General features: G+C 40.1%; 1 protein-coding gene across 1 annotated transcript in view; it reads left to right on the top strand.

The window, feature by feature from the left end:
- clcc1 (chloride channel CLIC-like 1) overlaps positions 1–14,169 on the top strand; it is a 37,962-nt gene extending 23,793 nt beyond the window's left edge. Inside the window, exons 8-10 of the mRNA XM_061976162.2 lie at positions 3,048–3,194; positions 8,293–8,853; positions 13,642–14,169. Of these exons, the coding sequence (XP_061832146.2) occupies positions 3,048–3,194; positions 8,293–8,853; positions 13,642–13,722 (789 nt within the window). The 3' untranslated portion in view covers positions 13,723–14,169. The remainder of the gene's footprint in view (positions 1–3,047; positions 3,195–8,292; positions 8,854–13,641) is intronic.
- The last annotated feature ends 293 nt before the right edge of the window (positions 14,170–14,462 follow it).

The following is a 14,462-nucleotide window of genomic DNA, read 5'->3' as shown; positions in this document are numbered from 1 at the left end:
ACAGGAAGTGAACATACACTATATTGCCAAAAGTATTTGGCCACCTGCCTTGACTCACATATGAACTTGAAGTGCCATCCCATTCCTAACCCATAGGATTCAATATGATGTCTGTCCACCTTTTGCAGCTATTACAGCTTCAACTCTTCTGGGAAGGCTGTCCACAGGAGTGTGTTTATAGGAATTTTCAACCATTCTTTCAAAAGCTGAAAAGATGTTGGTGGAGAAGGCCTGGCTCTCAGTCTCCGTTCTAATTCATCCCAAAGGTGTTCTATCGGGTTCAGGTCAGGACTCTGTGCAGGCCAGTCAAGTTCATCCACACCAGAGTCTGTCATCCATGTCTTTATGGACCTTGCTTTGTGCACAGGCAAGTTGGAAGAGGAAGGGACCCGCTCCAAACTGTTCCCACAAGGTTGGGAGCATGGAATTGTCCAAACTGTTTTGGTATTCTGGAGCATTCAAAGTTCCTTTCACTGGAACTAAGGAGCCAAGCCCAACTCCTGAAAAACAACTCCACACCATAATTCCTCTTCCACAAAATGTCATACTCGGCACAATGCAGTCCGAAATGTAGCGTTCTCCTGGCAACCTCCAAAGCCAGACTGGTCCATTAGAGTCCAGTGGCGACGTGCTTTACACCGCTGCATCCCACGCTTTGCATTGGACTTGGTGATGTAGGGCTTTGATGCAGCTGCTCGGCCATTGAAACCCATTCCAGGAAGCTCTCTTCGTACTGTACGTGGGCTAATTGGAAGGTCACATGAAGTTTGGAGCTCTGTAGCAACTGACTGTGCAAAGACTTTCTGCACTATGCGCTTCAGCATCCGCTGACCCCTCTCTGTCAGTTTACGTGGCCTACCACTTCATGGCTGAGTTGCTGTTGTTCCCAAACTCTTCCATTTTCTTATACTAAAGCCCACAGTTAAATTTTGGAATATTTAGGAGCGAGGAAATTTCACGACTGGATTTGTTGCACAGGTGGCCCATTTTTTCACTAATGTTTGTAGAAACAGTCTCCATGCCTAAGTGCTTGATTTTATACACCTGTGGCCGGGCCAAGTGATTAGGACACCTGATTCTCATCATTTGGATGGGTGGCCAAATACCTTTGGCAATATAGTGTATGTCTTAGTAATTGCTAAGAAGTGGAAAAGGGGGCCTTGCTTCTTCCTACTCCTTTTCGGACATGTAAAGAGAAAGTGACTTATCATATTGATACTGTATACATGTTCGAAATACATTCCAACCAAGTGTGGAGTACATACCTGCCAACTACTCCGGTTTTCCCGTAATTAGTACGGTTTTCATCAACCTATTCCGGGTTACGGTTGCAGTGATAAAAAATACGGTTTTTCATTAATTAAAAAAAATTTTTTTTTTAAAAGTTTTATTCACGAAATCGCGTAACAACAATGACAATCGACACTGCTTCCCGTAACTTCCTATCGAGCCATTCCGAATGCCATGCGCGAGGCTATTTATAGCACCGCTGCCAAGCACGAGGCACCAGTTGCCATTGTTTCCAAACGAGCGAACGATCATGGAATCAGCCGGAGAAAAATCGCAAACGAGTCTTAAACCGAAAAGAAAACTGCAGTCATTCCGTGAAGAATATTCAAAAGCCTATCCGGGAATAATTATCCGTTCCAAAAAGGGTGAAAACTACGCGAATTGCACCTTGTGCAGACAAGATTTTTCGATCGGACACGGAGGAATTAGCGAGGGAATGCAATACGGCTTCCACAGGCGAAAACATTTACAAAATACTCGCGGAAGAAATAGACTCAAACGAAATTCCTTGGCAGAATTTGCTTTGCTTTGCTGCCGATAATGCTGCAGTGATGATGGGATCTAAAAAGGGTGTTGCAGCTTTCATTACGGAAATGTCTCCTTCGGTTTACATCGCCGGTAAGTACAGTTTGTAGCATAAAAAAACTCACAAAACATAACATTTTAAGTAAATCTTTTATTACATAAACAATAAATCAAATCAAAAATAATTTCTGTGTACAGTATATCTTTTTATTTGTGATAACGATAACATGTTCAAAACAAGTAACATATAACTATCATACTATTCTATTACTCTTTATTAATTTGAAAAATGTCGTCATGAAGTTTTATATTTATATTTATTTATATTTCTTTCATAAACCAAAATTTCGACCTGAAGTTTCTTGTTACAATAATGTCTACAATATCAATAATGACATGTCTTATTTATATTGTGTAATTTGAACCAAATACTCTCAAAAATCTTATTCTTTCAAGTTGTTGAAAGTTTCAACATATATGATAGACTGGTAGAAAAGTGATGGTTTTAGCAACATTTTAACCTGTCTGAATGCTAATAATCATTTTGCGTCGGGGGGCGACCTGAACCCCCCACCAGGACTTTGTCCTGGACCTACCGGGGCCTGTGGCCCCTGGACCCTGGCTACTAGGTTTTTCTGATTACAAAAGTTGGCAGGTATGGGAGTATTTAGGATCAGAATTGACATATCAGTATGAGCTGGCAAAAACGACATAAAAAAACAGCAATGCTTATAAATATTAAGTCAACTATTTGACATTGTAAAAAGAAGAGAAGTAGCGTGGAGCCTTCAAGTGTATAAAACAAACAATATTGTTAATAATATTCTTTCAACATGGTGGCAGTCTAATGAAATATTCTAATAAAAAGACTAAACAAAGACAAATCTTTGTTTTTATGCATTATTAGCATCAACATATCTGCTTTTTTCATTAAGTTATGTCTTTTTGCTCTATGTATTTTTTTAATTTAAAAAAAAGTAGCGTTCAGAATATGTCCACCAGGCCACACTTTGGTTGAAAGTGTTGCCAAGCCACAGGAAAGTGTCTCTAAATTGTGTTTTCTTCGCATTTAATGAAGCGATAAATGTCGGTTTGTACGCTGTGGTAATGCACACTCCCTGGGCTTGTGGAGGCGGAGCTGCGCTCCAAATACCTTCATTGAACAAACAGGATACACCTTTCTTCTATTTTGAGCCAGCTGGCTAAATGTAGCATCTCACACTCCTTTGCAGGCCATTTCAGTAACCATGACGACCTTCATCACTGAGCCACTCAAACACATCGGCCACGGGATCAGCGAGTTCCTCCGAGCGCTCCTCCAAGATCTCCCAATCACCCTGCAGATCCCAGTCCTCCTCACCATCGTGCTGTCTATTTTGGTACGGACTCTTGGATTGTTTATTGTTTATTGGGGATCCCCATTAGTTGACGCACAAACACCAGGCTGGTCTTCCTGGGGACCTTTTCAAAAGTTCAAAGTAAAATAATAATACACAGACCCAGTTACAAATAAAAGAAAGGACAAACAAAAAGAACATTCTCAAAATAATAAAATAAAATAACTAGAGATGTCCGGTAATATATGACTGCCGATATTATCGGCCGATAAATGCTTTAAAATGTAATATCGTAAATTATCGGTATCGGTTTCAAAAAGTAAAATGTATGACTTTTTAAAACGCCGCTGTGTACACGGACATAGAGAGAAGAACAGAGCGCCAATAAACCTTAAAGGCACTGCCTTTGCGTGCCGGCCCAGTCACATAATATCTACGGCTTTTCACACACACAAGTGAATGCAAGCATACTTGGTCAACAGCCATACAGGTCACACTGAGGGTGGCTGTATAAACAACTTTAACACTGTTACAAATATGCGCCACACTGTGAACCCACACCAAACAAGAATGACAAACACATTTCGGGAGGACATCCGCACCGTAACACAACATAAACACAACAGAACAAATACCCAGAACCCCTTGCAGCACTAACTCTTCCGGGACGCTACAATATACACCCCCCGCGCCCCCAACCCCGCCCACCTCAACCTCTCAGGGAGAGCATGTCCCAAATTCCAAGCTGCTGTTTTGAGGCATGTTAAAAAAAATAATGCACTTTGTGACGTCAATAATAAATATGGCAGTGCCATGTTGGCATTTTTGTTCCATAACTTCAGTTGATTTATTTTGGAAAACCTTGTTACATTGTTTAATGCAGGGGTGCTCATTACGTCGATCGCGATCTACCGGTCGATCTCGGAGGGTGTGTCAGTCGATCACCAGCCAGGCATTAAAAAAATAGTCCTAAAAATGAGCGATCATAAATCTTCACTATGACGTCACTTTCGTCACTTGATTGACATTCACGGCACCCGAGGGTCTTCTGAGATGACGCCGGCTGCTGCCAGCTCATTAAAATTACCGACTGGAAGGCGAGAAACACTTTATTTCAACAGACTCTGGCGCCGTACCTGTCGTCAAAACTCCAAAGACCGACTGCACGGTTGCACAATAAAAGCTCTGCTTCATCCTGCCTGCGCTACCAAAATAAGAGTCTCAGAAAGCTGGCGTGCACAAGCTAGCAAGCTACGGAGTTTGCCGACAATGTATTTCTTGTAAAGTGTATACAAAGGAGTACGGAAGCTGGACAAATAAGATGCCAAAAACCAACCACTTTCATGTGGTATTGGACAGAAAGGAAGACTTTTTTTCTCCTCCATTCGAAAATGCGAACGTTATCAGCACCACTGTCTGATTCCTATCAATGCAAGTCATCACAATCAGGTAATACACCAACTTATATTCTTGTCTTCATGAAAGAAAGGAATCTATATGTGTTAAACATGCTTGTATTATCTTTAATCACCTTTAAGTTGTTAACAATATTAACTATATGTGTTAAACATGCTTGTTTTATCTTTAACCACCTTTAACTTGTTAACAATATTAACTATATGTATTAAACATACTTGTATTATCATTAAACACCTTTAATGTATTAACAATATTAACTACATGTGTTAAACATGCTTGCATTATCATTAAACACCTTTAACTTGTTAACAAAAACATATATTTCATAAATAAGTAAATATAAATTATATATATGAATGAGGTAGATCCCCACGACTTGATCAATTGAAAAGTAGCTCGCCTGCAGAAAAAGTGTGAGCACCCCTGGTTTAATGCATCCAGCGGGGCACCACAACGAAATTAGGCATAATAATGTGTTAATTCCACGACTGTATATATCAGTATCGGTTGATATCGGTAATTAAGAGTTGGACAATATCGGAATATCGGATATCGGCAAAAAAGCCATTATCGGACATCTCTAAAAAAATAACAGTACACAGATACAGTTACAGAACATACGCAGATCCAGTTACAATAAAAGAAAAGAAAAAGAGAAAGCGAAAAAAAAAAGTTCTCAAACTGATAACATGAAAGATTGACTCTTAAGTCTAAAAAGTGTCTTTACATGTTTCTTAAATGCTTTTTTACAGGGAATAGTCCTTAACGAAATGCCTCTGTATACAACAGTGCTTTTCATTGAATTAGTTCTTGGTGGTGGTAATGCAAGTAGACCTTGAGTTGAAGCTCTGGTACTGTAGTGGTGAACATCAGCACTATAACCAATCTGCTTAAAAAGAGCTGTAGGGTACTTGTTATGAATAATGTTTCGAATAAATAACAATAAACTGCTGGATAATCTATGAATAACCTTCAGCCATCCAAGACAAGAATGCATACGGTCCACACTCCATCTATAAGAACAATCAAGAGTAAGTCTGGCTGCCCTATTTTGAGCTGTTTGTAATTTTGTAAGCTCAACCTTGGGTGCAGACGCCCAAAAAACCGAACAATAATCCGGATGACACACCACCAATGTTTGTACGATCTGCCTGCGAATTGCAGGTGTTACATACGTAGCACTCTGTCGTTATCCAATATGTCGGCTGTTCTGTTTTGGATTTCCCAGCGTCGCTCCCATCAGCGTCACGGGTTGATTTCCATGTGAGTGGTTGAAGTAGCACCTCATTCAAGATAGTGGTTTATCCAATCACATACAATGATTTGTTTACAAGGCCCCGCCTTCTGAAATACATCTCCTATTGAGAAGTCCCAGATCCTTGTGTGGAGCTCAGCGAACGACAAGGATCTGGCGAGAGTCAGGTTATCAATCAATCATCAATCAATGTTTACTTATATAGCCCTAAATCACGAGTGTCTCAAAGGGCTGCACAAGCCACAACGACATTCTCGGTTCAGATCCCACATCAGGGCAAGGAGAAACTCAACCCAATGGGACAATGAGAAACCTTGGAGAGGACCGCAGATGTGGGGACCCCCACCCCTAGGGCGACCGGTGCAATGGACGTCGAGTGGATCTAACATAATATTGTGAGAGTCCAGTTCATAGTGGATCTAACATAATAGTGAGAGTCCAGTCCATAGTGTATCTAACATAATAGTGAGAGTCCAGTCCATAGTGGATCTAACATATTAGTGTGAGTCCAGTCCATAGGGTCCGATGGGGTATTCATATGGATATTAAAGCATACTTACCAACCCTCCCCGATTTCCCGGGAGACTCACGAAATTCAGCGCCTCTCCCGAAAACCTCCCGGGACAAATTTTCTCCTGAAAATCTCCCGAAATTCAGGCGGTATAAACAGTGTGCCTGCCCAATCACATTATAACTGTAGAATGATCGAGGGCGAGTTCTTGGTTTCTTATGTGGGTTTATTGTTAGGCAGTTTCATTAACGTCCTCCCAGCGCGGTAACAACACACAAACCGTAAAGCAGTTTGTCTGCCGTAAACAGCAATGTTGTGACACTCTTAAACAGGACAATACTGCCATCTATAACATCAATAACATATACAGCTTTTAGAGAGTGCAGTGCACAACTGCTCACACAACAAGTAGACGAAGCAGAAGAACGAGGAAGATACAGCCATGGTGACGCCGACGACGAGTAAGATGAAGAAATACGCTTTGTTGCACCTTTCCTGCCTGAGTCCGGCGATTAGTTGCAAATCTTGCTTTATTGATTGCTTGCACACAGCCAATCCAACACAAAACAAACTAGTCCCGCCCGCACTCACGCTACCGCTCCCTCTCTTCTCTCGCCCACACACTCACTGACGTCACTCACCTCACATGCTCACCTATTAAAGGGCCACACACACACACATACGCTACTCTCATAACAGCTTGTAAGTTCCAAGCCACAGCTGCGATTGGACCTGGATAGCCTCCGGGAAGAAGTAGTGGACTACCAAGTGCTTGGCACTGTAAATAAATGAACACTGAAATTCAAGTATTTATAAATAAATGATAAATGGGTTATACTTGTATAGCGCTTTTCTACCTTCAAGGTACTCAAAGCGCTTTGACAATATTTCCACATTTACCCATTCACACACACATTCACACACTGATGGCGGGAGCTGCCATGCAAGGCGCTAACCAGCAGCCATCAGGAGCAAGGGGTGAAGTGTCTTGCCCAAGGACACAACGGACGTGACTAGGATGGTAGAAGGTGGGGATTGAACCCCAGTACCGGTAACCAGCAACCCTCCGATTGCTGGCACGGCCACTCTACCAACTTCGCCACATAATATATGTATATATAGCTAGAATTCACTGAAAGTCAAGTATTTCTTAGATATATATATATATATATATATATATATATATATATATATGAAATACTTGACTTGGTGAATTCTAGCTGTAAATATACTCCTCCCCTCTTAATCACGCCCCGCCCCACCCCCGACCATGCCCACCCCTCCCCCCACCTCCCGAAATCGGAGGTCTCAAGGTTGGCAAGTATGTATTAAAGTCCCCCATTATGATTATATTGTCGGCGTGCGTCACTAGATCAGCAACGAACTCTGAGAATTCCCTGATAAAGTCCGAATAGGGCCCTGGGGGGCGGTAGATAACAGCCAGGTAGAGAGGCAGCGGTGCGACAGACCTCATAATAAGCACCTCAAACGATTTATATTTATTACTTAGGTTAGGGGTAAGGTTAAAGTTTTCATTGTATATTAGTGCGACTCCCCCACCCCTTTTAAGGGGACGGGCAATATGCGCATTCGTATAGTTAAGAGGAGATGCCTCATTCAGCGCAAAAAAATCGTCTGGTTTGAGCCAGGTTTCGCTGAGACCAATGACGTTAAGATTGTTGTCTCTAATGACCTCATTAACTAATAACGTTTTGGGAGACAATGATTTTATGTTTAAAAAGCCCATATTATAGGTAGTGGGCTGTTTTGAGGAGTTTTTGTTAAAATGATCCGTATTAGCAATATTGTTCCTACTAGGTTAATACTTCTACCCATCTTAGCGACAATTTGATTGATATATTAGGACCACGAAAGTGTATTATGAAGTGTAACTTAGTAATACACTGGATTATTTTTCAGTCTGCCAATCAAAGACGTTGCCATCTTTGTTTCAGGTGTTCATGTACGGAAGCGTGCAGGCCGCCTTCCGCTACGGCATCACCGCACCTCTACGCCATCGAACTGATCCACCTCTCCCAGAACCGGATCAGCCTCGTCGCCGGTCAATCGAGGACCGGGGTCGCGTTGAGGAAGTGAGCGCACGTCCACGCTCTCCACAGATCCGTGGTAACGAGGCCTCGTCGCCCACGAACGGCTCTCACAGAGCCCGGGGAGTTGTCAGCAGGATGTATGTGGAGACGCTACGCACGGCGGGTACGCCCGGCGAGTCCGAGTTGGACAGCAGACAGCGCGTGGAGATAGGTCAGGGGGACAACAGTCCCTCAGCCACCGACAGCGACCCTCAAGCCCAGTCGGAGTCCGAGAGCTGGGCGGAGACTCAGGAAGGACAAGGCGTGGCATCTCAACATGACACCAAAACAAAGGAACAAATGGGCAGCATTGAGCAGCAGAAACACACACTTGAAAATGGTGTGGCATCTCAGCATGACACCAAAACAAAGGAACTAATAGGCAGCATTGACCAGCAGAAACACACAACTGAAGATGGAGGCAAGGTAAGACAAGATGAAAATATTATCCTGCACCAACCAAAACATCACCAATTGTTATTACCCTTCTGTGAAAGTCAGCTCTTTTAAAGGAGCTCTCACAATGCTTCTGATTTTTTTAGTTGCTGCAATATAAGTGTTTTAACACTGATGACATCTATTAAACAAGACAAGAAGCAAGGAATTAAAGGGGAACATTATCACAATTTCAGAATTGTTAAAACCATTAAAAATCAGTTCCCAGTGGCTTATTATATTTTTCGAAGTTTTTTTCAAAATTTTACCCATCACGCAATATCCCTAAAAAAAAAAGCTTCAAAGTGCCTGATTTTAACCACCCGTCCATTTTCCTGTGACGTCACATAGTGAAGCCAACACAAACAAACATGGCGGAAAGAACAGCAAGCTATAGCGACATTAGCTCGGATTCAGACTCGGATTTCAGCGGCTTAAGCGATTCAACAGATTACGCATGTATTGCAACGGATGGTTGTAGTGTGGAGGCAGGTAGCGAAAACGAAATTGAAGAAGAAACTGAAGCTACTGAGCCATATCGGTTTGAACCGTATGCAAGCGAAACCGACGAAAACGACACGACAGCCAGCGACACGGGAGAAAGCGAGGACGAATTCGGCGATCGCCTTCTAAACAACGATTGGTATGTGTTTGTTTGGCATTAAAGGAAACTAACAACTATGAACTAGGTTTACAGCATATGAAATACATTTGGCAACAACATGCACTTTGAGAGTGCAGACAGCCCAATTTTCATCAATTAATATATTCTGGAGACATACCCTCATGTCAGCAGGCCAGGGAAGCTAGGGTCGATATTCTTCTCTTGATCCTCTTCGGGACGGTGTGAGCCAAGACATCCAGGGGGTTTAGCTCGCTCGTCTGCGGGAACAAACTGCCGCTATTGCTTGCCGTGCTAGCGAGGTCCTTTGTCCCTGAATTGCTCACACACTCCGGCAGATTCAATGGGGGTGTGGCGGCAGATTTCTTTGACTTTATCGTTGGAAATGCATCTGCTTTGAGTGTCGCAGGATATCCACACATTCTTGCCATCTCTGTCGTAGCATAGCTTTCGTCGGTAAAGTGTGCGGAACAAACGTCCAATTTCTTGCCACTTTCGCATCTTTGGGCCACTGGTGCAACTTGAATCCGTCCCTGTTCGTGTTGTTACACCCTCCGACAACACACCGACGAGGCATGATGTCTCCAAGGGACGGAAAACAGTCGAAAAAACGGAAAATAACAGAGCTGATTTGACTCAGTGTTTGAGAAAATGGCGGATCGCTTCCCGATGCAACGTCACACTGTGACGTCATCACTCCAAGAGCGAATATTAGAAAGGCGTTTATTTCGCCAAAATTCACCCATTTAGAGTTCGGAAATCGGTTAAAAAAAAAAAAGGTATTTTTTCTGCAACATCAAGGTATATATTGACGCTTACATAGGTCTGGTGATAATGTTCCCCTTTAAACAGAGACAGAATTAAATTTGGCTCAATTGAGGAGAGACGTCTTGTCTGTACTCTTTGCACAGTCTCACCACGCTCTGACGAAAGATTGTACGCCTCCTCTTTTGTTTGGACTTTCCCTGATTACATGGCAACAGCTGTTTCTAAGGGAGGGGGGTCGTAAACAGCCATCACCTTTGGTTACAGAACAGTTCAAAGAAAAGGTCCCCTGAAGGGGAGTCTGGTCCTGCTTCCTCTTCGATTTGTAGATTTCGGGTCAAGACAATATCTTTCTGTTGATTACAATACATCAAAGAAACAGAACACCTTCATATTGCTTCCCATCCTACACAGTGGAGTTTTACAAGCCTTCTTCTTGGTAGGATCAACGACAGCTTTTGTTCTTCTCGCCGGGAACTCATGGCAACACAAAGTTTTGTGATAACTTAGATACAATTATTCTGACACAGGTCAGATAGGTAAGAAGGCGTTTAGAAACTAATAGAATGTTTAAATGGACTTTAAAACTAATGCAATGTGCTCCAGCCCTCTGGTCCTCGTCTGCACGCGTGCAGCTGAGCTTTTGTAGACATTGTAGACTTCTTTCTGGGAGGACCAGAGAGCATTACACAAGGAGCATGCATCCGTGTTGGCCTGACAAAGTCTGGCTATGTTCTTAGGATCATTTCAAAAAATTACTTTTGTCATATTTTTCATATGTGGGATAAAAATCAGATAAGGAGATTATTTTATGGATGGTGTTGGTTTCAAGTCGTCATTTTGGTGAAAGTTTCTCCCTCGGGTCTTCAGGACCTTTACTAAAATCTGGTTTGTCCTGGTTGAGCTGTGGGAAATGTACTGCCATCCATAACTTGATGTGGCCCAGCTGAGGAACCCTACCAGGCTTTTTCCTGCCTCACATTGAGGCAGAGCTGGTACAATCCTCACCATGTGTCAGAATTTTAACGCCAAAAAAATGGTCAATTTTTTTCAAATTACAGTAATATGCTTTAAAGAACACCGCAAACTGTATTGTCATTTTTATTAATTTGATGGGTAGTGGCATTTTTTTGTGGCGGTGGGCAATGATGGAACGGTCAAATTTGTACAATTGGCCATGACACATTTGCAAGAAATGAAGTGAGTCAACACTGTTAGCGAGCAGCGCCAAATCTATTTGTGATGGTCCAAATACAAATGGTAAAAACATGTTTGTAGACACAAGCAAGAAATTATGAAAAGTAACGATAAGAAATATATATAAATATACATTTAGAAAATAGAAAAATAATACCAATTTTTAATTTATTTATGAAACTTCATAGAAAAATGTAGACAGTAAAATAATATAACTATTGGTAAAATACAATCATAAATTAAACAAATTGAAAAATTACTTAAACTTTTTTTTAAAAGTACAAATGAATAGGAAAATGTAAAAAAGTGTTTGTAGACGACAGGAAAAAAAGAACTAATGATAAAAAATATAAATTAATATACTTTAAAAAATACATTAAACCATTTCTAAAAAGTAAAAATGAATAGGAAAATGTAAAAATGTGTATGTAAACCAGGGGTGCTCACACTTTTTCTGCAGGCGAGCTACTTTTCAATTGATCAAGTCGTGGGGATCTACCTCATTCATATATATAATTTATATTTACTTATTTATGAAATATATGTTTTTGTTAACAAGTTAAAGGTGTTTAATGATAATGCAAGCATGTTTAACACATATAGTTAATATTGTTAATACATTAAAGGTGTTTAATGATAATACAAGTATGTTTAATACATATAGTTAATATTGTTAACAAGTTAAAGATGTTTAAAGATAATGCAAGCATGTTTAACACATATAGTTAATATTGTTAACAAGTTAAAGGTGGTTAAAAATAATACAAGCATGTTTATCACAAATAGTTAATATTGTTAACAACTTAAAGGTGGTTAAAGATAAAACAAGCATGTTTAACACATAGTTAATATTGTTAACAACTTAAAGGTGGTTAAAGATAATACAAGCATGTTTAACACATATAGTTAATATTGTTAACAACTTAAAGGTGGTTAAAGATAATACAAGCATGTTTAACACATATAGTTAATATTGTTAACAAGTTAAAGGTGGTTAAAGATAATACAAGCATGTTTAACACATATAGATTCCTTTCTTTCATGAAGACAAGAATATAAGTTGGTGTATTACCTGATTGTGATGACTTGCATTGATTGGAATCAGACAGTGGTGATGATAACGTCCGCATTTTCGAATGGAGGAGAAAAAAAGTCCTCCTTTCTGTCCAATACCACATGAAAGTGGTTGGTTTTTGGCATCTTATTTGTCCAGCTTCCGTACTCCTTTGTATACACTTTACAAGAAATGCATTGGCGGCAAACTCCGTAGCTTGCTAGCTTGTGCACACCAGCTTTCTGAGACTCTTATTTTGGTAGCGCAGGCAGGATGAAGCAGAGCTTTTATTGTGCAACTGTGCAGTTGGTCTTTGGAGTTTTGACGACAGGTACGGTGCCAGAGTCTGTTGAAATAAAGTGTTTCTCGCCTTCCAGTCGGTAATTTTAATGAGCTGGCAGCAGCCAGCGTCATCTCAGAAGACCCTCGGGTGCCGTGAATGTCAATCAAGTGACGAAAGTGACGTCATAGTGAAGATTTATGATCGCTCATTTTTAGGACTATTTTTTTAATGCCTGGCTGGTGATCGACTGACACACCCTCCGAGGTCGACCGGTAGATCGCGATCGACGTAATGAGCACCCCTGATGTAAACAGTAAAAAAAAGTATAACTAATGATTATTAATTATTATATGAACTATTAATATACATTTTAAAAATGAAAATGTAAAGTCATGTTTGTAGACGGTACAAAAATGTGGTAACTAATGATACAAATATATATATTTATGTACATTTTAAAAATGAATAGGAACATTAAATTAACCTAATTTCAAAAGTAAACAAGAATAGGAAAATGGAAAAATAATTAACTAATAAAACATACCTTAATATATATCAAAAATTTGAAAACAAACTATTTCTAAAGAGTAAAAATGAATTGTAAAATGTGCATGGTATATGATGAATATAAAAATAATAAATATAGTACAGGAGTAACACTAAATGCTCGACAATATTCTTCATTTTTGTTGAATATATAAATATTAACAAGCATCGTTCTTCATAAACACAGTCCCAGTCCTTTTTCATTAAAAATAAGACAAGTCCTGATAAAAACTCTTCAAATATGAAATAATTCATGAAGTTTATGTTAGTACTTTTTTTTTTAACCCCAGTGATGTTTTGATGTTCTTGCAGGAACAAACGACCTCAAGTGGAGACTCAACGTGTTTGAGGGACGTGGAGACGCTTGGCACACCAGTGCAGGAAACACCATGACAGTAACACTCACTTTTTGTACTAAGCAGCTATCAATAAACTAATAATTCATCAGACAGTAACACTCACTTTTTGTACTAATCAAATATCAATAAACTCAATTATTGTGTTGCTTTCTTGCAAACTGCTCACAACAAATGCTTTCAATCATTTTTCAAAGCAATTGTTTTTATCTCTGATTGATTAATTTGATTGATTCTCATTTATTTGGTGCGACTAATTCACTGGAGAACTTTGCAACATGACTGTATTTATTTTTATTTACAAACTGACTGTATTTTGAATGAATATTTTCCTTTTTTTGTTGCAAAAATGTATTTTTGAGGTAACAACCCAGGGATAGTCAACAAATGCCTTGTTTTATTTTGTGTAAAATGACATATTCATGTTTTTTTTTTTAATTTCATTTAATGGCTCAAATATTGAGAAATAAAAGTCATCCAAACATGCTGTGTATGCCAGTCAAAGATCCTCTATTTAACAGGACTCGGGTGTTTCTAAAAACACAGTATAGACCCACTATTCCTAAGGGTTACGTTCCGAGACCCCCAGCCGACCATACAAAAATGGATAAAATGGCAACCAAGGTAATCAAAAAGGTCAACCAACGAACGAGATTTCTCTACAGAATCTCCTCTCTGGTCAATAAAAGCACCATGAGGATTCTAGCGGGAACTCTCATTCAACCCTTTTTCGATTACGCATGCACCTCCTGGTACCCCAGCACTTCCAAAACCCTC

The sequence above is a fragment of the Nerophis lumbriciformis genome, linkage group LG14, assembly GCF_033978685.3.
Source record: "Nerophis lumbriciformis linkage group LG14, RoL_Nlum_v2.1, whole genome shotgun sequence".
Lineage (NCBI taxonomy): Eukaryota > Metazoa > Chordata > Actinopteri > Syngnathiformes > Syngnathidae > Nerophis > Nerophis lumbriciformis.
This window is presented reverse-complemented; position numbering and strand designations above follow the sequence as displayed.